Source organism: Hyla sarda, chromosome 1 (assembly GCF_029499605.1).
Source record: "Hyla sarda isolate aHylSar1 chromosome 1, aHylSar1.hap1, whole genome shotgun sequence".
Taxonomy (NCBI): Eukaryota; Metazoa; Chordata; class Amphibia; order Anura; family Hylidae; genus Hyla; species Hyla sarda.
In genome coordinates this window covers 510,005,139-510,031,933 of record NC_079189.1, presented here as the reverse complement: position 1 = coordinate 510,031,933, position 26,795 = coordinate 510,005,139, and the positions used below count along the sequence as shown (strand labels likewise).

The 26,795-nt window shown below is 42.4% G+C and overlaps 1 protein-coding gene across 5 annotated transcripts in view; it reads left to right on the top strand.

Moving 5' to 3' along the window:
• The window catches only part of LOC130289957 (uncharacterized), a 131,553-nt gene that overhangs the window by 63,375 nt on the left and 41,383 nt on the right, over positions 1-26,795 (top strand). For all 5 annotated transcript variants that reach the window (XM_056537555.1, XM_056537552.1, XM_056537554.1 and 2 more), the window contains one exon: positions 8,445-8,567. In XM_056537555.1, the coding sequence (XP_056393530.1) occupies positions 8,445-8,567 (123 nt within the window). The remainder of the gene's footprint in view (positions 1-8,444; positions 8,568-26,795) is intronic.

The following is a 26,795-nucleotide window of genomic DNA, read 5'->3' as shown; positions in this document are numbered from 1 at the left end:
CCACATCATACATCACATACACACATCACACTTAGACATTATACACACATCATACATTACATACACATCACACACAGACATTATACACACATACACTCACACCATACATGTCCACCAGTGTTTCCCAACCAGGGTGCCTCCAGCTGTTGCAAAACTACAACTCCCAGCATGCCCAGGGCATGCTGGGAGTTGTAGTTTTGCAACAGCTGGAGGCACCCTGGTTGGGAAACACTGATATACACCATACATATGCACACATCATACATACACCTGCCCCCCCCCCCATCATACATTACATACACACATCACACATACACTCACACCATACATATACACCCACCCTTCCTGCCGCCGCCTGTATTCTCTGCCTCCTCACCTGAGCCGCCATGAGTGGACATCAGAGCTGTAGTCCCGGCCGGTGTGAGGTGAGATTTCCGTCCTCCCCCTCTCCCCCCTGCTCTGTGTTTTCCCCGTGCAAACAAGCAACCGCCCCGTGGTGGATTAGGTCCTGTCTAGACAGAGCAGGGGAGGGGGGAGGGATAGAGCTGTGTGCGGGGGATGGAGCTGTGCACGGAGCTGTCAACATCCTTTCTCTCCCCCTGCTGTGTCTTCTGAGCTCCGTCCATCCTCCAGGAGGGGAGATAAGGGGACTCTGCAGTCAGCTGGAGGCCGCCGCCCCCTCCTTACACTCTGAGCACCGGTGTGAGGTGGAGACTTCCATCCGCTCCTGCACCTCACACCGACATTAAAGAAAAATAAGGGGGAAGTCTGTCTGTCCCTGCCCGATACAGGGCTAAATCTATAAACAATTCACCTGCCCGGCGCCCAAAACTACTTGTCCCGGGCGTCGGGCGATAGAATTTCCACATCCCTGGGGCACTGTGCCTCCCAGATATCAAAACTAGATGTCTTATTGCCAGGAGCTCTAAGTCATGCAGGATCTCCGCCTGTGACATTCAGTGGTTATATCTTAGCCTAGAAGATATTGAAAAGATTTTTCACACTCTTATAATATATTTCAGTTGGATTTATTGACCAATATTTATAGAATTTTCGTTCAAGGAAGCGGTTTGCAAACCTAAATTTTTCACAGCTTTGCTAAGGGTTATTGGATAGATCATATCTGATGCCCAATACAATGACAGCTACCCTGCTATGTCACCAGACCACTCCTGTCATCAGGTATATAAGAGAATTGCTGTATGAGCAGTGCCCCAGCACATGGGCCTCCGTGCCGTAGCTACAAATTCTACAATTTTTTATTCTGTTCAGGTTTTTGTTTTGTTAACTTTTATTTCTGTACATTTTACGAGGCAGATAGAATAAAACACAACTTGCCAATTTCTAAGCTTAAGAAATGGTTGTTGGCTTTGACTTTGTGAACAATCGTAGCTGAAAAGGTGAAAGTTTGGACGTAGAGTTAACTTTCCTGGACAGAGTCGTGTTAGGCCATTGGAAAACTGGGGAACGTTACTGTTACAAGGAAACACTGGAGAAGGGCCAGCGTTGCAAGCACTTACATCCATGTGTTTTGAACTGTAATATAAAGGGCTTACACACTAAAGCAAGCAGCAAATATGCTTAACTGTAAAAAAGTATTTTCATAATTTCTTTACGGTGAAGCTGGCATCTAGCTCTATTTACGCTTCATCCATGCCTGGCAGTACATCATGAAAGCACAAACACAGGTTGCTGTTTTTTTCCTTAACCTGCCATTCCCAAACTGAGCTAGCAGTTATTGAAGCATTTATTGAAACATGATTTCATCTGCAAATCCAGTTAGAAGTATTCATGTGGTGTGTCAGGTTAACTCATTTGGACGTTACTTTGTTTTACAAGTGGGATTTACAGTGAGGACTTACAACTTAGGTTCACCTCTGGTGAACCTGGCTTATTGCATTAGGCTATTACATTTACCTTAATTTAGGGCATACCTACCATAAGAAAACCCATGAGTAGTTGGCTCTAGCTAATGTTAGTCCTATTTTACTGACCAGGATGGTGTGATCCAACAGATCAGCACCAGCCCCTTGGTTTTTGCTGCAAGGTCAACATTTTATATATAGACAGAAAAGGGAGAGCTCACTCAGCATACTCCAAACACAGATTCCTCCTTAATACATACGTTTATGCAGAACTGGCAGCAGTCCTCAGTATTCCAGCAATAATGACACCTGCGGGGTGCATATACTAAGATAAAGTATCAATCATAGAAACTACAAAGAAGCAGATAAGTGCACAAAATTATATTTGCGTCTTCTGCCTATTATACACTTTAACCTCTTAAGGACGCAGGGCGTACCTGTACACCCTGCGCCCGGTCCCGGTATATAAAGCGGGGTCACGCCGTCATACCAGGTCGGTCCCGGGGGCTACTGAAAGCCAGGACCCTGTGCTAATGGCGTGCAGCACCGATCGTTGTGCCGCGCACTAGTAACCCTTTAGGTGTGGCATTCAAAGTTGACCGCCGCGTCTAAAATGAAAATGAAAGCTTCCCGGCAGCTCAGTCGGGCTGATCGGGACCATCACGGTGAAATTGCGATGTCCCGATCAGCTAGAAGGCGAGCGGAGGTCCCCTTACCTGCCTCCGTCACGTCCGATCGGCGATTGATTGCTCCAAGCCTGAAATCCAGGCTTGAGCAATCGGCCACCGATAACACTGATCTTTGCCGTGTCAATGCACGGCAATGATCTGTGTAGCAGATCAGTGTGTGCAGGGTAATAGCCACTAGGGGGGGCTATAACACTGCAAAAAAAAGTGTGAAAAAAAGTAAAGATCATTTAACCCCTTCCTTAATAAAAGTAAGAATCGCCCCCCTTTTCCCATTAAAAAAACCGGTGTAAATAAAAATAAATATGTGGTATCGCCGCGTGTGGAAGTGTCCGAACTATAAAAATATATCGTTAATTAAACCGCAAAATTCCAAAGTCCAAAATAGCGTATTTTTGGTCACTTTTTATATTATGAAAAAATTTATAAAAAACAATCAAAAAGTCCGATCAATATAAAAATGGTACCGATAAAAACAGATCACAGTGCAAAAAATGAGCTCTCATACCGGCCCGTACGCAGAAAAAAAAAAAAGTTATAGGGGTCAGAAGATGACAATTTTAAACATATACATTTTCCTGCATGTAGTTATGATTTTTTTTTAGAAGCATGACAAAATCAAACCTATGTTAGTAGGGTATCATTTTAACCGTATGGACCTACAGAATAAAGATAAGGTGTCATTTTTACCGAAAAATGCACTGCGTAGAAACGGAAGCCCTGAAAATTTAAAAAATGTCGCACAATGAATTTTTTTCCCGCTTTGCTGTGGATATTTTGGTAAAATGACTAATGTCACTGCAAAGTAGAATTGATGGTGCAAAAAATAAGCCATCATATGGAAATTTTGGTGCAAAATTTAAAGTGTTATGATTTTTAGAAGGTGATAAGGAAAAAATAAAAATGCAAAAACGGAAAAACCCTGCGTCCTCAAGGGGTTAAGTACCAGAATCAATTTTTGACAGGGTGATCTAATCATAGAGAAGGACATCCTGGGAAGGGGCCCCCATTTTTCTGAAGCTTCCCCGAAGCTTGTCATCCTTCATCTGCTGTTATATAAGCAGAATACTGACTGCCATAAATAGAGACCTGTATTCTGTGGAGTCACAGGGCAGTACTGATCATAAAGATTCTGATAATAGACCTATGTTATGAATTTCTGTGAATACAAACAGCTGTCGCCCTCAAAATATAAAAATTAGCATCACTTTCATGCTGCCTGAACCACAAGTCATCAAGGTGGTCCCTGGTAGATTCTGCTTGCCTCGCCAGACATGATAGACAGATCTTTCCTTGTACCCAGAGAAAGAGATCTGTCAATCAAGGTTGGTGAGGTGAGAAAATGCCACAGGTGACTGACTTGTAGTTTAGGTGGCAAGAAAGTGATAACTGGTTCCCTTTAAAGGGTACCGCCAAAGAGGCTACACTTACTGGTGACATCGAAGAATGGCAGGCCCAGTTTGAAGGCAACTGTTATATTGTAACAGGAGCTTTGCCATAGTGACTTTCAAGTTTATAGTATTATATTTCCCATCACATAGAAAAATGTATTTTGATTTAATAGATTGGCTTTGGAGGTGCTACCCATCATTGACAGTATATTTTAATGTCTATTTTTTTAAACTATATTAAGGGGCACCACCTACAGTGTTCATTTTCTTACTGAGTGTCTTGGTTATTCAGCTTAGCATGTTCCTTACTTCTTAAACACATTGGGAAAATATGCATTAATAGTGGTGTTTATCTGACACTTTTGTTTTGTATTCGTTATGTTGGGAAAACAAAAAAATATACAGTAATAATTACTAATTGTTGTTATTCATTTGGACTTCTTAAAACAAGTAGAAGGTTTACTTTTCATAAACTGCAAGGGATTAACCTTCGTTCAGCCCTGACGTGTAACTATAGTGATAGTCTTGGCAACGGCTGTTGACGTAACTTCTGACTTCCACCCCACTCCTTTGGGACATATGAGGAAGCAGAATTTTGAATCCACTTCCAGAGACTGTAGATATTGATATAGTCTCTTTTATAGAACAGGTGGTCAGCGGTTGGTTACATCATTGCCATATGTCTGCTGCCCACTCCCCATTGGTGGGGCAGGGTTACTAGTATTTATGGATGTTTTATACTTACCATGAAAATTGTTCTTTATGGGGGAAAAAAGCTACGGATCCTCTCGGACGCTACACTACATGTATTAATCACAAAGAACAATACTTCAAAACATTGTCAAGATGGTACTACACCCCTGTCCGTCTACACAACTTTTATCCAGAAGGGTTGGGTGGGGGTAATGGATCTATTATCCACATTTTTTAGAGTTGCCCCAAACTCAGTAAAGTCAAGAGACCTACAGGCGCTGTCACAAACGCTCACTCAGGACCTGACCGCTTTAATACCTGAATTATTACTTTTAAACGTTGGTCTTGAAAAGATTTAAAAAAAAAGGTATAAACCCCTATCTGTCATGCTGCCATAGCTACAAGAACAGGAATAGCCAGAAGATAAAAAAACATCAGATATCCTGACAATTGCAGAGATTATGGAACAAATCTCCATTGCTCAAAAATAGGAAGAAGCATTTGCATGGCAGAGTGGCAGGGGGGAAAAATGGTAAAATTATGGGCACAATGGTTTCTTCACTTTCCAAAACCATAAGCATTAAATATGTGCCTATAGACCATAAAGTAAAGCCTTACAGATGTGTGCTGTGGTCAGGCAGCTTGTAGGTACAACCACAGATATATCATCTTTAGAGTTCAGAAAAGTGAGCATGCTTTATCATAAAGGGCTGCTTCTCTAGAACTACTCCCCTACACCCCAAACTTCTGCTTTGATGACGTTAACAAGGGATATGATGAATAATAAATATCTGCCTCTTACTGTCCACACTGGGAACAATGTGTTATTAGACAGAATGCATTTTTGATGTTAATAAAACTTACGGCTGTCACGCCCCCTCCCATAGACTTGCACTGAGGGGGCGGGACATCATGAGGGGCGGGGCTATGACGTGACAAGCTCCCGGCGACGGCTCTAAGTGTTCGGAACATTTTGTTCCAAACGCTAAACAGCGGAGTAACCCTTTAAGATTGTGAATAGTGTGTTAATGGGCATATAACAAAGGAGGGAAGAAAGGAGGAGGGAGAAAGGAAAGAGGAGAAACTGAGTTCCACAGAAACGGGGGATGAATTTCAGAGCGGATTGACCTCAACCATTGATGGGAAGGTAATCCTAAAACTATGGTACACACTGCATCTGAACTCAACAATCACTTACCCAAAACAAACCTAACCAAAAGCCTTCTTTATAATAAAGCCTTCTTACTCTACAGGTTAAATTAGACAGGATTTCATTTAGTTATTTTTTCAATCCACCTTCTACATGCATTGTTATACGCTTTTGTCTCAACCCATCTACGGATTGCACGGTGTAATTGTCTTTACATTACAGAGTTATATAATGTGTGTATTAAGGTTATAACATATGTTGTATCTTATATGAAAAAGTGAGAAATAAAAATTATTTTAAAAGGAAAACAAATAAGTCTTATAAAGTAATGGAGTTCGGCAGGATACGCCATCGCTTTATAATCCATGGGAGTGTAACCTCTGACTCCACTGATCCCAAGAATAAAGGGGCTGCCATGCTGCTGTTATGCTGCACTCCTTTCAGAGCAGTGCCAGGGCTACCTCAAGTGAATAGAGGAATTCTGCCATACCATGGACTTTGAAGTGTGTTTCTCAGGATCAGTGCGGTTTAAACCCCAACCTTAATAATGTGATGTCCTATCCCATTTATATGCAGGGTTCCTAATCCCCTATTGCCTAGATCTGAACAGCCTGTAGCATGTGCAGCTATTTGGAAACCAATTTTGCTGTATAACTGAAGGTACACTTTAAGTAGAATAACCTTTCAAATTCTGTTAAATACCTAAACAGAAACAACAAAGACATAAAGACATCAAACAATGTACAGATGCTATGGACAGGGCCCCAGTCAGGACAATTAAAATAAGTTTATAAAGGCCAGGTCATAGAACCTCTCTGTGAATTATTAAGTTAAATATTTGACTTCTGACCGCCAGGGTAGCTGATGCATAGAATTCTGCTCTTTCTGATAGGTCACATTCTGTGTACAGTCTTTTCATCTATAGATTAAAGCAGTAGAATTCAGGCTGCAAATCAAGTTCTGAAATATAGTGAATATAATTGGAGTCTGATCATTTATAACCTAGGATGACGGTATTCAAAAATGGCAAATATGTCATGCTACTTTACTCCTCTTCAGGCCTAATGTTACAACTTTTTGCAATTTGTAGGGTAATTTGTACACAGTGGGAGAGTTGTTCTTCCCAAGCTCAGTCTTTTTAGAAGTGTCTTTTGAAGGGGTATTCTGGTGTATAACAAAAATTCATATATTGCTAGGACCTTAGCAAAATTGGGAAAAAGGCCATACCTACCAACCCCTGTTCTCCTGCTACTTCTGTTTAGTTCCTTCGGTCCCTTGATGCCTTTTGTCTCTGGCCAAGTTAGAAAACCACTGCAGCCAGTAATTGAGCATGCAGGTCCTACTCCGAGGGCTAGTCTTGGAGCGGACAGAAGCTTCGGGGGACCGGAAGGAGCTGAATAGGGGACCAGGGGTGGATAAGTTTTTAGCCTTTTTTTCTATTTTAATGATGCCCCAGAAAATAACACATTTTTGTAAAATACCCCTTTAATATTACAGTTTTCACTGTGCACTGCTTTCTGATGTCTGTGCTAGGTTTCTTATATATCTTTATTTAAGTATGACTTCACCTGTTCATACCTCATTGTACTTCTCAGATTTCACTGTTGACTAATCCTCTCTAACCTATACAGTGACCCCTTGACCTACGATGGCCCCGACATACGATAGTTTCAACATGCGATGGCCTTTCAGAGGCCATCGCATGTTGAAGGCAGCATCAACATACCATACTTTTGTATGTCGGGGCCATCGCATAAACGGCTATCTGGCAGCGCTGACTGCTTTAGCTGCCGCCGGATAGCCGTCTACGGTGCCGGTGAGCTCCGGTGATGGTCACTCATCTGTCCTCGGGGCTCCGGCACGTCCTCTTCAGGATCCCCTGCACCGTCGGCGCTCTCCATCGACGTCATCACATCGCTGTGCACGGCGTCCTGTCATCCAATAGGAGCGGCATTAGTAGCGACGTGATAGGGGCGACAGAGAGCGAGGATGCCGGGGAAGCAGAGGCCTTGCCGGAGCGTCGGGGACACCTCGGGGACGCAGCGACAGTGATGGACGGCGACATCCCGGGCAGCGGTGACGGTCCGGAGCGGTGGGGACAGGTGAGTACAACTTCGTCTAACAGTGGTCTACAACCTGCGGACCTCCAGATGTTGCAAAACTACAACACCCAGCATGCCCGGACAGCCAACGGCTGTCCGGGCATGCTGGGTGTTGTAGTTTTTGCAACATCTGGAGGTCCGCAGGTTGTAGACCACTGTCCTATACTTTACAATGCACGGATTCCTCAACATACGATGGTTTCAACAAACGATGGTCTGTTTGGAACAGATTACCATCGTATGTTGAGGGACCACTGTATAGGCAAACACTGAAAAAAGATGATGACTAAAGAAGCAACTTTGCTACATGTCTCGATAAAATAATGCCCTTCCATTCTTTATCTATAGCTCTTCTATAGACCTGTTTATCTCCATAGTTAGTATAAAATAAACGGATGCACTGAATAGAAGGTAGAATGGAGTATGACTGGTTATGACTGCATTATTGTATTTTTCTGAAGATATCTCATTGTGGACTGAAATTACTTTAAAATTTATGCTTTGAAATCCCAGCACAATCTTGTTTTTAATATAATTTTTTTATAATTTTCCTATAGACAACCAGCTTAGAAAATCTTACTTTGCCATGGATAATGTCTGTGAGACAAGCGACAAAAAATCCAGTGAGTCTGTTGGATCTTTGTTATGGGAAAGTCGATAACCTAAACCTTCTCTATGTGGTAAGTTGTCAAGATGTTAATAGACATAATGGTAATAACTTATATGGCTAGCAATTGTGCATTTCCAAAATGCAATAGTGTGCTGACTATCACCGCATGGTGGGAGTTATAGTTTTGTAAGGAGACCTAAAGGTTGGAAAACACTCATTTATGTTAAGATAGAGTATTACCTTTATTAAATAAAAGCAGCAGAACGTTTTTTTTTTAATCTGTACTTTAGGCTAGAAACCTAGACATATTTTAGTATCCAAGCAAGATACAGCTCACTCCTGCTGTGCGCACACCTGTGTCTCGGACCTGCCGGCACCGCCCCGGCTTCCACAATAGATCCAACACAAACGAATGTCCAGCACTAGGTATGCGGATAAAATCTTTTCGTTTATTGAAGTTGCACAGGACAAACAGGTACAAGTAGTCTTTCTGACGCGTTTCGCGCTTAGATGCGGTTAGTCATAGAATCATGACTAAGTGCATCTAAGCGCGAAACACGTCAGAAAGACTACTTGTACCTGTTTGTCCTGTGCAACTTCAATAAACGAAAAGATTTTATCCGCATACCTAGTGCTGGACATTCGTTTGTGTTAGGCATATTTTAAATCCTATTTATTACCTGACCATAGTCATTTTTTTTTTTTTAAAGAGTACGTGTCTTTAAACCATATGTTCTAAACTAACTCAGATTATATTCCCTAACTACTTGTAACACCCCTCCTGCCCTTAAAAAAAAAATTCAGAGCTTTATAAAGCTCTGTATCAAACCTTTTCTCCTTGCTCACATTGAGTGAGCCTTCAGCAGGAAAAAGTGGGTGTTCCCCACCAGGCGTGACATCACTGAAGCCTGCCAGAGCTGTGCCTCACCATGCCCCGCACGCACTTCCTGAGTTTGGTCTCCTGCCAGGCCGAGAGGAGACCAAACTAACTTTTTGACTTGCGCAGGGAAAAGAACAGAGCCACCTAGTGACCGTGTTTTCAATCACTTTCAAAACATAAATAGCAAAGTGTCTTATAATTACATGAAGAACAATATATTAAAAGTTTAGTTTGGTGACAGGTACTCTTTAAAACTGATATATACGATAAGCAGATATATGTATATATATGAATGGGAAATTTAACAGATAGCAAATCCAAAAGAAGAGACTCCTAATCCGGCACTGCTACTGCACAATCCGGCACCCAAACTGGCACAGGAGATCTCACTAAATAAAAGTATCAAGTGGTGCTCTGACTACTGAACCAGCGATAAACATCAAACTGCATAAGAAGTACAGACAGTCGGCACTTACCATTTCTTCATGAACTTCTTCTCTTTATTATTGCATACTCGCATACATGTTCTGGGGGGGACGTACAGGGGGGTTACAGCACGACTACTGGAACCGTTTCGCACATCTTAGTGCTTCATCGGGCCTCTAAGGCCCGATGAAGCACTAAGACGTGCGAAACGGCTTCTATCTAAGGCACGATGAAGCACTAACATGTGTGAAACGGCTGCTGTAGCCTTGCTGTACCCACCGTACGTCCACCCCAGAATATGTATGTGAGTGTGCAGTAATAAAGAGAAGTTCATAAAGAAATGGTGAGTGCTAACTGTACTGTACTTCTTATGAACAGTAAATTCAACAGATGTTTGCTGACATAAATGACCAATTTACCTAAAGTAAAGCATAAATAATAATTAAAATGATTAGGAGTATTCTGGTTTTTCATTTTTAGATTTTAAGTTCTTGCAGTCATGTTCATTATTCACTTCCCAAAAACTATAAATCTGCCTGTGTCATGTAATATTAACACAGGTGCATGGCTCTATACCGGAGAACTCTTATAGCTGTGATAAGCAGAGAACTTGTCCGACCCTCAAATGACCAGAACAAATTTAAATTTTCTGCATGTAAATCATAAAGGTTTTCATTCAATGAGAACACGTAGAAATCCTGTAGAATTGACACGCAGGTTATATTGAAAAGTTTCAGAACATCATATCCTCCATTGCTACCTAAGTTTAATTCTATGCCTTTTTTGGCATTGTGGGTTGGAGGTGGGCTCTTGGTGCGTAGCTTCCTCTTGATCCGGTGACATACTGGCTGCCTCTTGCCCTATGAAACGGCTTCTTCTTTTTCTCTTGGCAGCGAAGTTCTGGAACACCTCTGCTTTTAGATCTGTTGACATATATACCGAAGATTAAGTCTCTTGAGTATCTTACCTCTTTGAATAACAGGACAGATTCTTCTTATTTTGGAAACCTGGGACAAATATCTATTTAGGAGTGGTTCATGAATACTCCCCCTAGTGGCATATCCTTTTGACTTTTCCCTTTTAAAGGGGTACTCCGGCCATAAGACATCTTATTCCCTATCCAAAGGATAGAGGATAAGATGTCTGACCGCGAGGGTCCCGCCGCTGGGGACCCCCGCAATCTTGCATTCAGCACCCACCTTGGGGAGCTGCATGCCGCGCTGCCAGCTCAGAATCTGCCGTGTAGCGACCACGTGGCCAGAGTATTGTGACGTCACGGCTCCGCCCCTGTTATGCAAGTCTATGGGAGGGGGCGTGACTTGCATAGCGGTGGCGGGGCGTGATGTCACACTGGGTGGAGTCGTGACGTTACGATACTCCGGCCCCGTGGTCGTAACACGGCAGTTTCTGAGCTGGCAGCTCGGCGTGCAGCTCCCTGATGTGGGTGCTGAATGCAAGATTGCGGGGGTCCCCAGCGGCAGGACCCCCGCGGTCAGACATCTTTGGATAGGGGATAAGATTTCTTAGGGCCGGAGTACCCCTTTAACCTTGTCTTCTCCTGTGTTTGCTGTCTTGTGTTATTATATGTTTAGTTTGTGTATTGTTTTATTTTTTCGTTATTATTTGATCCTTATTTTTAGTGTGATAAGTGGCATGTGCTCTTCCTCATGCTCCACCCTGCCTAGTTTTCCCTCTGGCATTATATAGCCTGTCTGAGGTGTTATTCGTAGGTAGACCTTCTGGTTTTGCACTCTGTTGGTTTTCTCATTGTACTGTTTGCTGGATTTTGTTTCCACTGTGTTGGATATCTCGTCACTTGATTTTATTTGTTTATGCTATGCTGCACATGCCTTATTTGCTTGTATTTTGTTCTTTTTCATTTGTAAAAACTTTATAAAACTTCAATTAAACATGCAGCTAAAAATAATGTTCAGAACTTATTAGCTTACAGATAACTATCTTTATTTGCTGGAAAGGAAAAACTACTTTTATTGATTTTGCTAGTAATATTTGATGATTCTTCAGAGAGAACTTGAGAACTTTGTGCCATCACCTGTAATGAAGTAAATGTATTACCTAGATCTTTTATTTATTACATTTTTTATTATAACTAATTAGTACCAAATACAGAGAGATGTTCTTTTCTAATCTGTTTCTATTTTCTGATTGTCATTTTTTATTAGATTTTTTTGTAAATTATTATGTGTGGGGGTGGGGGGACATCTTGCTTTAGCTGCTTTAAACAGCATTTAGAATTATGAATTAAGCAAGTCCAATAAACATAGACGCAATAGTTTGTATAGGAGGAGTTTCTAGGTATGCTCTGTGATCTGTGCAGAAGTCATTGTGCAGCAAAGGAGAGGGGTTGAGACCTGAACATCAGTTTTTGTAAATTATGGTAGATTCTGTTATCTATACAATGGTATCACCTTAACTCTACTCCTGTCTGTGATAAGGGTATGTTTACACTATGGAATTTCTGCCTGAAGATATTCCAGACAGAGATTCCATCTGCAGTGGGTGCTGCAGAAACCCATCAGCGTTAGCACTGATTGGACATACGCTGTCCCGGAATTGCAGTCTGCACAGAATTGTGTTGAAAGAATAAAACATGAAACATATTTTCCTTGGAAATTCTGTAGTGTGCATAGTGCTGCAGAATCCAATTGAACACAATGGGAGGCTGCTGTACAGGAATTTTCCAGCAAAGTTTCTCAGCTTGTAAATTATGAGGTGTGATTGTAGCCTGGGATCCTTACAGAACAGGAAGTCTTAGCTCAAAGAAGTAGTCCAGTATCAAAAAACGTATCCCTTATATCTGATATAACTAAACAAACGGCGGCAGTGGTTGTGACTTCTCGACACGTGCCCTTGTGAAGTCACGCCACACCCACTCCATTCATGTCCATGGGAGGGGGCGTGTCTACACAAAAATGGAGGGGGCGTGGTGTGACGTCACAACCACTGCCACCGGAACCCTGGATAGGGGATAAGATGTCTAGCAGCGGAGTACCCCTTTAAGGGTATATGGAGCAGGTTCAGGGCCCAGCACCCCCGCTAATAACCAGCACGGAGCATTATTTGATGCTAGTTCTTTGAACTGTAATTAGGAGGTAAATAGGGTTGACTCTGTTTCTTTACATATTTGCAACTACTTTACACCATACACATGATGTAGATAGCCCCATTTTATTCCCTACACCCTTTCCAGTTTAATACAACCAAACCGATAAAGAAATTATACATTGTAGATATCCCTGATCTTGCAACAGAGGTTTACACGTATGCAACAGACTATCTCCTGTCTACTGTAGTTTGTGTAAGACTTGTATTGAATTAGAGGTCCCTGAGCACTAAGTTTACCTAAGTATTTCTGACACTGATGTTTGTTTTCTCTGTCTAGACATCAGTTCTATTGTTCATGAATGTGTTCTATCTCCCCTAATTCTTTCCTCTGGATATAACAGATACTTTATCACCAAAGGTTTCCTTTCTTTTCTTATTGTTCTGTGCCCAATAAATTAAAATCATATCTTAGAATTTAACTCCCCCTCTAGCCTGACCCACCGGCTTTAAGTGGTAATTTCTTGTGTTCCATATAACAAAACTTTTGTTTAAAAAAAAATGAATTCTAATATTTCATTGAAATTCAATGAAATTAGTTTGGGGTGATTGAGTAAAGCTGACATTGCTCTGCTGTATACGGATGGAGAGAAATGATTCTTCCATAATATTTGGAAAATGGGGAGACGCTGGTAAAGCTGTGTTGTATGTGTCTCTCACTTTTTCAAAAGATAAATAACCTTACAAAATTCTTACAAAAGTTTTTATTCCCTTTTGACCAACTGGATACATTTTTTTTTTTTTTTATACACTGTATAGTACTGCTTTCTTTTGCTTATTTGTGTAGATGTTGTGTTTCTTTTCTTCTGTTTTCTTCTTGAAAAGTATAATAGACCTTTAGAGAAATTGCGGTTCCATTCATACGTGCGCATACTTAATTTCTGATGGAAAAATAATGTTAAAGATGCCGGTTTAGATGAAAAAAAAATCCAACTGTCAAGTCGACAGCTGCAGAAAATCTCATGTTGGAATCATCAAAGCTTTTAATTTAAAGATCTGATAGAGTCTCAATCCTTTATATCTTGGCTAAGCCATAGGGGAAGAAGAGACAAGTGAATGAATAATTAACATGAGTAAGTGCAACATGTGCACCCATCTACTGGATATTATCTTGTCACAGTTACTGCAGAATTAGAAATGAGAAAATGAGCAACTAGAGTGCGTTTAGAAGTGAGGAATTTATTTGGATACAAATAATACTGCTATTTGAAATAGGTGGAACACAAAAACATTTGTAATATCAATAAAACAAAAAGCGACTTCCAGTAGAAATAATAGACCTTCACAATACCATCTGATCACTTAGGGCCTGTTCCTCAGCACGTGTTCCACTTGTTGCAGGCTACCACTGATCTTAATGGGAGTCTGCTGCTCAGTTTACACTATGGAAATTCTGTAGCAAAACTTCTGACGCCAATTTTGATTCCACCAGAGGATTGGACATGTTCAAGCATCCAGCAGAATACACAGCTGAAGTCCTGACACTACGCTGTAGTGAATTGGATGGCACTTACTTTCTGTTGCAGATTTTTCGTGGACATTAAGCACTGATTCTGGAGGAGACTGCTGAAAGGGGAATCTCCCCAGAATTTTCACAAAATTGAATGCGTAAGCAGGGCAATTCCTGGTCACATGGGCAGATTTCACACAATTACAGCAGCACAACTCATACAAGTAAATGTTGAATAGATGATTTCTTGCGACTACATGGTTCACTGCACAAAGTTATGTAGTCTGAATGACCTGATCATTTAGAGATGCAATGACCCAGTCACCAAGCCATGACAAGGGAAGATGGGGGGGGGGGGGGGACCTATTTTGCTCTGCTAACCTTGTCAAGTTGTGCTATATGATAGGCACAACTCCATGGAAGACATATGGTTTGTTTATACACGGTGTGCTGCTCAAGGATCCAGGGATGCGGATAAGAAAGTGGGTTTACAAATGAACGAAAGAAAAGGTCTTGGACAAGAGCTGCTGTATGTTTCACTCAAATGTTCTTGGTCACCACAGTAGAACCTTTTTAAAGGTTTATTTGGTGCGTATAAAAGTGAACAACGCATTTCAGCACTCATGTGTGCCTTCCTTAGCTTCAATAACAGTTATTCTGCCTGGGGTTTGCCTGTTTTCTGCGCTTACATCTGGGGCCATCTTGCTAAGAAAAAAGGGGAATAAAAATCATCAAAGGGTAGCATGTATCTAAAAAATACAGCTCATCAAGCAAAAAAAATAAGCCCTCAAACAACTCTGTCGGCCTAAAATAAAAATGTTATGGCTCTCAGAATATAGCAAAATAAAAAAGGGAAAAAAAATAGCTTTATCCACCATAAGGTGTTTTTAGTACTTCTCTGCTGAATTTCCTGTTGGATTTTGTTCTCAAACTACACATCCCATAGTTCCATGCTTGTAAGCTTGAGGTCACTTTCCTTCCTCCCACACATCAGCCATCCCACCCATTGAAACACAAAAGAGCTGCATTCCATTCAAAAGATCAGTGTTTTCTAACTAGGGTGCCTTCAGCTGTTGCAAAATGATCTCTTTCCCACTCAGCGGTCGCTCCCCCATTGAAGCAGACAGGCTCCCTGTCATCTACCTGACTAGTGATGTCACGTCTCAACGCACTGCAATCTGGGAAAACCCGAGACCTGAAATCATTTTGTATGCTGTTAAAAATAAATATTGGGCCAAAAATCACAGAAGAATTGCGAGAAAACCGTCACACACAGGTACGGACACTATATTATGAACTACACTAACTTTAAAGCCCCTGTAATATATTCAAATAAAATAAAAAATCTTGGAATACCCCTTTTTAAATGTTTTTGTGTGAAAGAAAAACATAAAAAGTCTGTAAATTGGGTATTAGGTAATAACCAATAACATAAAGACAGCTTGTAATTTTTAAATTACGCTGAACACCTTTAAAAAAAATAAAAAATAAAATCAATGATAGAATTATTACTTTTCACATCTTGTCTCCCCCCAATTTTTTTTTTTTTAATTAGACCTAACGCACAGCTCTGTCAGCAGAATATGGTCCTTGATAAACATGAATATGGTCCTTAATATAAGGTTCTAAATCCTGTTGTGAATTAGTTGAGGATGCAGTTTTTAAAATGGGTTGATATAAGGGGATGTCTAGCATCCAGACTTCTCAAATCCACATTAAAAATCGAAAAATCGATTTTTGGAAATTTTCATAAAAATAAAAAAAATGTGCTGCAAAGCTGCTAAACCCCCTGAAATCCTAAAAAGTAGATGGACATTTACCAAATGAGGCCAACATAGTAGACATATTGTAAATGGGAATTAGTAGGTAATTTAGGCGAAATGACAATCTTTCTCAAAAGCAATGTCACATGTCAAAAAATGAAGATGTTTTACTTATGTTCCCGAAGTTATTAGCACAGATCAAATTTAGAAAGTTGTCCTTGTTTTTTTTAAAGTGTACCTATTATTTGCTAAAACTTTTTAAATAATGTAAGTAATAAAATATGTAATATACATTGGTAAAAAATGTCTGTATTTTAAGGTGAAAAAATACTGTCTCTGCAGCTATTGCATATGTGTCTCTGTGCAGTGACAAAATAAGTGTGGGTGGACAAGCAGAACTATGTGCAGGCTCCTGACTTCTCAATCATCTTGCTGTGTGAGCCGGGGGTATGTCATAGAGCAGGGCATGCACTCAGTTTACAGAGCCCTACTTGTCCTCAGTATACAGAGCCCTGCTTGTCCTCAGTGTGCAGAGCCCTGCTTGTCCTCAGTGTACAGAGCCCCGCTTGTCCTCAGTATACAGAGCCCTGCTTGTCCTCAGTGTACAGAGCCCTGCTTGTCCTCAGTACACAGAGCCCTGCTTGTCCTCAGTACGCAGAGCCCTGCTTGTCCTCAGTGAACAGAGCCCTGCTTGTCCTCAGTGTACAGAGCCCTGCTTTTCCTCAGTGTACAGAGCCCTGCTTGTCCTCAGTGTACAGACCCCTGCTTGCCCTCTGTGTACAGAGCCCTGCTTGCCCTCAGTGTACAGAGCCCTGCTTGCCCTCAGTGTACAGAGCCCTGCTTGTCCTCAGTGCACAGAGCCCTGCTTGCCCTCAGTGCACAGAGCCCTGCTTGCCCTCAGTGTACAGAGCCCTGCTTGCCCTCAGTGTACAGAGCCCTGCTTGCCCTCAGTGTACAGAGCACTGCTTGTCCTCAGTGCACAGAGCCCTGCTTGCCCTCAGTGTACAGAGCCCTGCTTGCCCTCAGTGTACAGAGCCCTGCTTGCCCTCAGTGTACAGAGCCCTGCTTGTTCTCACTGCACAGAGCCCTATTTCTCCTCAGTTCACAGAGTCCTGCTTGTCCACCCACACTTTTTGTATTTTGTCTCCGCACAGAGACACACATGCAATAGCAAAATATACACTTTTTTTTAAACCAATGTATACACATATAATGTTATTATTTACATAAAAGGTTTTTGCAAATGACAGGTACATTTTAAGCCGACATAAGCTGTCATTAAGGGGTTAATATTATGGCTATATTTATGTATACAGTAAATACATTTCAGTTCTTTTAGCTTTTACAGTGTTTTAAATCTCTCTATGGTCTGTCAAAACAAATATAAAAATTGACATGAAAAGCCAGCGCCATTACACAATATATGTTATTATCAGGACAAATGGAATGGCCAAAAAGACCTAACCTATACGAGGAAACACAAAATGGGCATGACTTCCTCCTATTGTTTGTGTTATGGGTGTGACCTTTTCTAGCTGAACTGAAGCAAATTGACATTGACAGCCTATGATAGCCACTGATCTCACTTGAAAAACATTATTGCAAATTCCTTCTCAGCAGAAGTGCTTTCCTTGTTGAATAATTCATTTCTAGCACTACCTCATATAGTGCACCTGCTGGCAGGATTTCACATTGCTTATTAAAATATGTGCAGCAGGCTTTACAATTAAGTCTTTAAGAATCACAACCATTTTGCTTACATAATGTTTTACAGTGCATTAGATTAGTGGGAACAAAAGGCAGGAATTTGCATCTCAATGGGGGATTTTGAATGGTAGTCAGAAGGGTAAGGGGTCACATTGATAAGAATATTGCAATTTAATTGCAGGGTCTCTCTCTCTCCAGCTTAAATTATATTTATTATTAAATTTAATATATATATATATATATATATATATATATATTTGTGTGTATATATGTATTATAAAATATAAATATATAATTTAAGCTGTGAAAATATATCGTTATCCAAAGCATAGGGGAAGCTAGACTGTTCTCTTCGTCTACCCAGTATATCCCTGCCTGTGTCCCATGCTGCATTCATCCATAGGCAACTGCTGTCAACATTTCCAGTGCCTAATTTACATCTACTAAACCTCTTCCAACATTGTTAGCGTCCTTATAATTCTTAATTTCCTTGATCAATAAATGTCTTCTAGCAATAATATGGACTGTTGGAATGAGAATACTCAGAGGGGTTGTCTTAGTCCCCAGAAACCAAAGATACGGGTTTAGATCTTGCAATTACCTCTCCTTAGAAGATCTGTATATCAAGTAGAAATCACTAATAGAGACCGCAGTAGTCTGTTTTCCTTTCTTCCTCTGTTAAGGAATCTTTATTAGCAAAACATACAGACAATCGAATGTTTTGGTCCATGGGAGGACCTTTGTCATGATGTCTGTATAGCACGAAGTGGCAGTCTAGAGAACTGTTTCCCAACCGATGTGCCCCCAGCTGTTGCAAAGCTACAACTCCCAGCATGCCCAAACAGCCAAAGGCTCTCTGGGCATGCTGGAAGTTGTAGTTTTGCAACAGCTGGATTAACATTGGAAAACACTGATCTAGAGGGTTGCTCAGTAATGGCATATAGCTGATTTTAGTAGTATGCAGCAATGCTGCAGGCTATACACTCTGAATTGCATTACTTCTATGGTATCTGTAAATCAAAATCTCTTTTAGCGTACTTTTTCATCAAATTGTGTCCATTATTCTTAACGTGTTGGGGGCCTCATTTGGATGGGACCCCAACATTCAATTGACTCACCTCTCTCGGCTCACGGAATTCCGCAGTGTGAACATACCCTTAAAGGGGTACTCCGCTGCTTTGGAACAAACTGTTCCGAACAGTGGAGCCGGCGCCAGGAGCTTGTGACGTCATAGCCCCACCCACTCATGACGTCACACCCCACCCACAAACTTGCATTGAGGGGGCGGGTGATGTGACGTCCGTCATGATGGGGCGGGGCTATGACTTCACGAGCTCCCGGCTCCAGCGTTCGGAACAGTTTGTTCCAAACGCTGAGCAGCGGACTACCCCTTTAAACTCCAACGGAATATCCAGCTATAGGTGTCAGCTCACAAGGGGCTCCCAACTGTTGGGACCCCCCCCCCCCTCCCCCCCCCGTGCGATCTCCTGCCCAATGCCCCAACTCTCCTACTACTCGGGGTCGGCAAGTGCAATCCATTCCTCTCTATGGAAGAGCTGAAGCCCTGTACTTGGGTATCTCCTGCTCTCCCATAGAGATGCATGGAGGGGACGTGTCTACCACCGCTTCATACGTTGGTCGACACAACTCTATGTCGGGTGCTGGGGAGGAGACTGCAGAGGGTCCCATTGGCCAGACTCACAATGATCTGACACATATCCCATATTCTGGGTCAAGGATAATTTTTTTTAAGCTGAACTACTCCTTTAAGCCCTAGAAACTGGGTGCATGCAGGATCCAGCTATCTGATTAAAAATACCCAAGAGGATGGGTAGGAGTGCATGACTAAGTAGGGTTGCCACTCCTCCATATCTACAATGCAAAAAACAAAACTAGTGAGCCCCTCCATCAATAAGATAAATGCAATGCTGCAATCGAAAATGCTGTTGTATGTTTTGCATTTGCCATAGCAGCATGCAGCAGCATATTTATTTTCTGTTTTCCTTTCTTCCTCTGTTAAGGAATCTTTATTAGCAAAACATACAGACAATCGAATGTTTTGGTCCATGGGAGGACCTTTGTCATGATGTCTGTATAGCACGAAGTGGCAGTCTAGAGAACTGTTTCCCAACCGATGTGCCCCCAGCTGTTGCAAAGCTACAACTCCCAGCATGCCCAAACAGCCAAAGGCTCTCTGGGCATGCTGGAAGTTGTAGTTTTGCAACAGCTGGATTAACATTGGAAAACACTGATCTAGAGGGTTGCTCAGTAATGGCATATAGCTGATTTTAGTAGTATGCAGCAATGCTGCAGGCTATACACTCTGAATTGCATTACTTCTATGGTATCTGTAAATCAAAATCTCTTTTAGCGTACTTTTTCATCAAATTGTGTCCATTATTCTTAACGTGTTGGGGGCCTCATTTGGATGGGACCCCAACATTCAATTGACTCACCTCTCTCGGCTCACGGAATTCCGCAGTGTGAACATACCCTTAAAGGGGTACTCCGCTGCTTTGGAACAAACTGTTCCGAACAGTGGAGCCGGCGCCAGGAGCTTGTGACGTCATAGCCCCACCCACTCATGACGTCACACCCCACCCACAAACTTGCATTGAGGGGGCGGGTGATGTGACGTCCGTCATGATGGGGCGGGGCTATGACTTCACGAGCTCCCGGCTCCAGCGTTCGGAACAGTTTGTTCCAAACGCTGAGCAGCGGACTACCCCTTTAAACTCCAACGGAATATCCAGCTATAGGTGTCAGCTCACAAGGGGCTCCCAACTGTTGGGACCCCCCCCCCCCTCCCCCCCCCGTGCGATCTCCTGCCCAATGCCCCAACTCTCCTACTACTCGGGGTCGGCAAGTGCAATCCATTCCTCTCTATGGAAGAGCTGAAGCCCTGTACTTGGGTATCTCCTGCTCTCCCATAGAGATGCATGGAGGGGACGTGTCTACCACCGCTTCATACGTTGGTCGACACAACTCTATGTCGGGTGCTGGGGAGGAGACTGCAGAGGGTCCCATTGGCCAGACTCACAATGATCTGACACATATCCCATATTCTGGGTCAAGGATAATTTTTTTTAAGCTGAACTACTCCTTTAAGCCCTAGAAACTGGGTGCATGCAGGATCCAGCTATCTGATTAAAAATACCCAAGAGGATGGGTAGGAGTGCATGACTAAGTAGGGTTGCTACTCCTCCATATCTACAATGCAAAAAACAAAACTAGTGAGCCCCTCCATCAATAAGATAAATGCAATGCTGCAATCGAAAATGCTGTTGTATGTTTTGCATTTGCCATAGCAGCATGCAGCAGCATATTTATTTTCTGTTTTCCTTTCTTCCTCTGTTAAGGAATTTTTATTAGCAAAACATACAGACAATCGAATGTTTTGGTCCATGGGAGGACCTTTGTCATGATGTCTGTATAGCACGAAGTGGCAGTCTAGAGAACTGTTTCCCAACCGATGTGCCCCCAGCTGTTGCAAAGCTACAACTCCCAGCATGCCCAAACAGCCAAAGGCTCTCTGGGCATGCTGGAAGTTGTAGTTTTGCAACAGCTGGATTAACATTGGAAAACACTGATCTAGAGGGTTGCTCAGTAATGGCATATAGCTGATTTTAGTAGTATGCAGCAATGCTGCAGGCTATACACTCTGAATTGCATTACTTCTATGGTATCTGTAAATCAAAATCTCTTTTAGCGTACTTTTTCATCAAATTGTGTCCATTATTCTTAACGTGTTGGGGGCCTCATTTGGATGGGACCCCAACATTCAATTGACTCACCTCTCTCGGCTCACGGAATTCCGCAGTGTGAACATACCCTTAAAGGGGTACTCCGCTGCTTTGGAACAAACTGTTCCGAACAGTGGAGCCGGCGCCAGGAGCTTGTGACGTCATAGCCCCACCCACTCATGACGTCACACCCCACCCACAAACTTGCATTGAGGGGGCGGGTGATGTGACGTCCGTCATGATGGGGCGGGGCTATGACTTCACGAGCTCCCGGCTCCAGCGTTCGGAACAGTTTGTTCCAAACGCTGATCAGCGGACTACCCCTTTAAACTCCAACGGAATATCCAGCTATAGGTGTCAGCTCACAAGGGGCTCCCAACTGTTAGGACCCCCCCCCCCCCCTCCCCCCCCCGTGCGATCTCCTGCCCAATGCCCCAACTCTCCTACTACTCGGGGTCGGCAAGTGCAATCCATTCCTCTCTATGGAAGAGCTGAAGCCCTGTACTTGGGTATCTCCTGCTCTCCCATAGAGATGCATGGAGGGGACGTGTCTACCACCGCTTCATACGTTGGTCGACACAACTCTATGTCGGGTGCTGGGGAGGAGACTGCAGAGGGTCCCATAGGCCAGACTCACAATGATCTGACACATATCCCATATTCTGGGTCAAGGATAATTTTTTTTAAGCTGAACTACTCCTTTAAGCCCTAGAAACTGGGTGCATGCAGGATCCAGCTATCTGATTAAAAATACCCAAGAGGATGGGTAGGAGTGCATGACTAAGTAGGGTTGCCACTCCTCCATATCTACAATGCAAAAAACAAAACTAGTGAGCCCCTCCATCAATAAGATAAATGCAATGCTGCAATCGAAAATGCTGTTGTATGTTTTGCATTTGCCATAGCATCATGCAGCAGCATATTTATTTTCATCTTATAAATGTAAGTGCTGGCTACCTTTTTGTTTTTTTGTTTTTGGTTTTTTTGCAGGTTATACACTGTTTTATATGGGATAAAATGAAACGGGATTGGCATACCACGGGTCGCGATATAAAACTTGCAAGAGTGAAAGGTTTTTAGTCTTGAGAGGTCGGTCACAGAACATACAGCTAGTCCCCCTAAATCCTGTGCAGTCCCACAAACCTTTAAATTGCCACAGGGGGCTGATGAAATGGCACAAGGGGGTAATAAGATGGCACGGGGGGGGGGGGGGCAATGAAATCACACAAGGAGAGGCTATTTATGAAAGCTGTGACAAAATGTTTGCCGGAGCTGGCAAAAGGGGAACGCTCACATTGCGATAGTGGGCGGTAATGGTCAGAAATCCCGCAGGCAGAATCGGGATCAAAAAAGCTGTCCTGTACTTTGCAACCCTTCCAGACTGCCTCTTCCTCTTCCAATATAGATACATGAACAGAGGTCCTTCAGGGACTGAAACATCAGGATTCTATACTACTGCCTCTATTTGTGCTCTGGATTTCTCTACTTTTGGCATAAGGGGCACACAGCACTGCCTCCAGGGGGCACATATGACGACAGACTCCATTACTATAAATGTGTCCAAGCCACTTTTTTTGTTTAATTGTTTTGGCTGATTGTTTAGATATGAAATGTTTTCTTATATAAATCTAGTGCTATATATGGCTCTCTGTATTTTCTTTTGGTTAATTTCTGTAAAGCTTAAAAGCCCTCCCATAGACATGAATTGAGGGGGCGTGGCATGCCGTCACATCTCCAGTCCCGGAAACACAGAAGTTTCCGAGACTGGAGAAGTAGCCCAGCATAGAATACAGGTGCTGCACGAAGATCTCAGGGGTCCCAGCGGCGAGCTGCCGCGATCAGACATCTATACATATGATGTATTTGGCCAGAATACCCCTTTAAATCATGTAACTATACATCTAACCTAGTGACCCTAGGGCCTGCTTGCCTTCCCCTCTAAGGCTGGGTTCACACTACGTTTTGTCCCATACGGGAGCGCATACGGCAGGAGGGAGCTAAAACCTCGCGCTCCCGTATGTGACCATATGCGCTCCCGTATGTCATTCACTTCAATGAGCCGACCGGAGTGAAACGTTCGGTCCGGTCGGCTCATTTTTGCGCCGTATGCGCTTTTACAACCGGACCTAAAACTGTGGTCAAACACGGTTTTAGGTCCGGTTGTAAAAGCGCATACGGCGCAAAAATGAGCCGACCGGACCGAACGTTTCACTCCGGTCGGCTCATTGAAGTGAATTACATACGGGAGCGCATAGGGTGACATACGGGAGCGCGAGCTTTTAGCTCCCCCCTGCCGTATGTGCTCCCGTATGGGACAAAACGTAGTGTGAACCCACCCTTAGACATATAATGTATGCAGGTTGTTAGTACCTATATGTAGACAGTAACTTTACATTTATCCACACATTTGCTAAGTGGAGGGCCAAACATAGTGCGTCCAAGTCAGGTGTCGATTTATAAACCTCTAAGATAGACTGCAATGTACTGACTACCTTGTTTTTTTCTGAAATAAGTGTTACAACACCGGTATTTTACTTCTTTAAATAAGTCATAATAGAAAAGACAGTGACAATGTGTTGCGTGCAGCTCCTCCGCTTGTTGTAGGCTCTGGGCGTCCCTCTCTCCTGCATTGTCAAATCCTGCAACCATTTCTGGCAAGTTCCATAGGGACCAGCACATGAACAACCCTCGTCTTATAGAGCTAGTGCACGCTCATGATTTCTGTCCTCTAATCCCTGCCAGGCACCACCTATATGAGAGCACTCCTCCCTTCCTGTGGTACCTGAGCAACCTTGTGTATGTACACAGCAAAGGTGGCTGTCGGTTCCTGAGTTTCTGACCTGAGCCTGATATCCTGACCCTTAGGTACCCTTGTACCTGCGTGATTCTCCATTGTATGACCCAAATTGTTGACCATGCCTGAATGCTTCTCAGCTCTGCGGTTCCACATACTCTGTGCTGCTATAACACTATTTCAGCTCTGCTTCTCTGTACTCTGCTGTGCTACGCTAATACCATCTCCAGCATCTCCTAGCCTTTGCTGTCTGTATAACTGGTGCTTGGCACCAGGGCATTCTGGCTTGCCTGGCCATCTGCCACCTAATTAGGACTACTGGGGACCTGGTTTGTCCCCTGCAGCAGAAGTCCAGCTTCCTCATCCAGGAGTGGGAGCTGCACTTCCAGAGTCATGGTTTGCATGAGACTGTGCCACTCAGCCAATTAGAAGCCACAGCAGTGTTTCATGTCTGCCACTAATTTACTGGGCTAAGTGGCAATATAACGTAAAAAGCAAAACTTGGTCAGCACATCCTATACAACTATTATATGTTATAAGTACACAGGTTAATGCTGCTGCAGCTGAACTACATATGCAACAAGAGGATTACAGCAGCACACTGCTAGTGCTAAGATATATGTCAAATATAACACGTTTTACATTGCAATACTGCTATTGAGAAAAATAGAGGTTGTTAGCTTACCATTTGGCCAAATTGTGTGTGCCATCCCACCACAATAAGGTGACCTAATTTCGGACGGACCTTACACTATAGATATGCCTGTCTTGGGCAAACACTAAGCGTGGGCATGTAAGATCCACCTTTTCCCTGCTTGAAAACACCTAGTGGAAAGGATGGATAGCATGAACCAAGATGGAGGCAGCCATTCCCTCTACATAAAAAGCAACACATCCTACACAACTATTATGTATAAAAAGTACACAGGTGCACGCTGCTGTGGCTGAACTACAAATACAAACCTCGATTTTTCTCAATAACAGTATTGCAATGTAAAATGTGTTATATTTGACATATATCTTAGCACTAGCCATGTGCTGCTGTTATCCTTTTGTTTGCAGTTGTAGTGCACCTGTATACTTAGTACATATAATAGTTGTGTAGGATGTGCTGACCAATTTTTGCTTCTTATGTTACATAAGTGGACGGAGTGGCTGCCTCCATTTGGGTTTGTGCACTCCACCCATTCCACTAGGTGTTTTTAAGCAGGGAAAAGCTGTATTTTACATGCGCAGAAACTGTAGGCTTAGTGCTAGCCCAAGAGAGGCATATCTATAGTGGGTCTGTTTGAAATGAGGCCACCCTATTGTGGTAGGATGGTACACACTATTTGGCCAAATGGTAAGCTAACAACCTCTATTTTTCTCTATACCAGTATTGCAATGTAAACATGTTATGTTTCACATATATCCTAGCACTAAGTGGCAATGTCCCCTGCCAAACTTGATCCTGGAAGTTTAGAGCCAGGCTCCATTAGCAGTGTGACGAAGGAGCAAGGTAGGTAAGTATGTTTTTTTATTTTTTTTTTGTGTGTGTGTGTCCAGTTGTCTGAGCACAAATTTTAAAAACATTGTAGGTGAAAAAACCTTTTAACGCCAGGGTTTAATAGGCATCTTTCCTGGCAGCTCAATACATTATGCTGTAGTGGAAGAGTCAAAGTTGGCTACAGGGAGATGTGAGAACCAGGCATGACGGCTGGCTGTTTCTCTTGCAGACAAATCAGTTTAAAAAAAAAGAAATTGTCTGAATCATATTTTACTATATATGAATAACACCTTTTCTGAACACAGTAAAACCTGCCAGTCCCTATTTCTTTTTCTCCGAATGTCTACTGTTGTGAGATCTGATGGAGTCACATTTGTAATGAAAATATTGAAATAGTCACTTGGATTTCATTAAAGATTGCATGCAGTCCTTAATTAATTTGCAAGATTAATATTTGCTTAAAAAATATTCCCGGGTGGTAGTGGTTATAATGTTTACATAAGCCTGCTGAATCGTGTTGGCCTGTTGCTCCGTATTATGTTTTCTATTAAATATATTCTTCCACAGCTATTTGGACACGTTAACACAATGAGCAGAGTATGAATCAGCCAATTAACCTTTCTTCCTGAAGTTTTCGCAATATTTTGCTTCATGTTACAATGTTTGGAGACCTGAAATGACATTTGAGGACAGATTTTTTTTTCCCTGTTTTTTTTGTATATTTGAGGCCAAATGGTGGATAATATTTAACAAAATATTACTATATATTTTTACAAGATGCTTAATACTTGTCAATAGTTATGTACCGTAAAGCTGCCTATCTTACTCGGCCAATGGTATGATCCCAGACAATTATTGAACATGTAAAAATATGTAGTAATATTTTGTCAAAAATTATCCCCCATTTGGCTTTAAATAACAACATT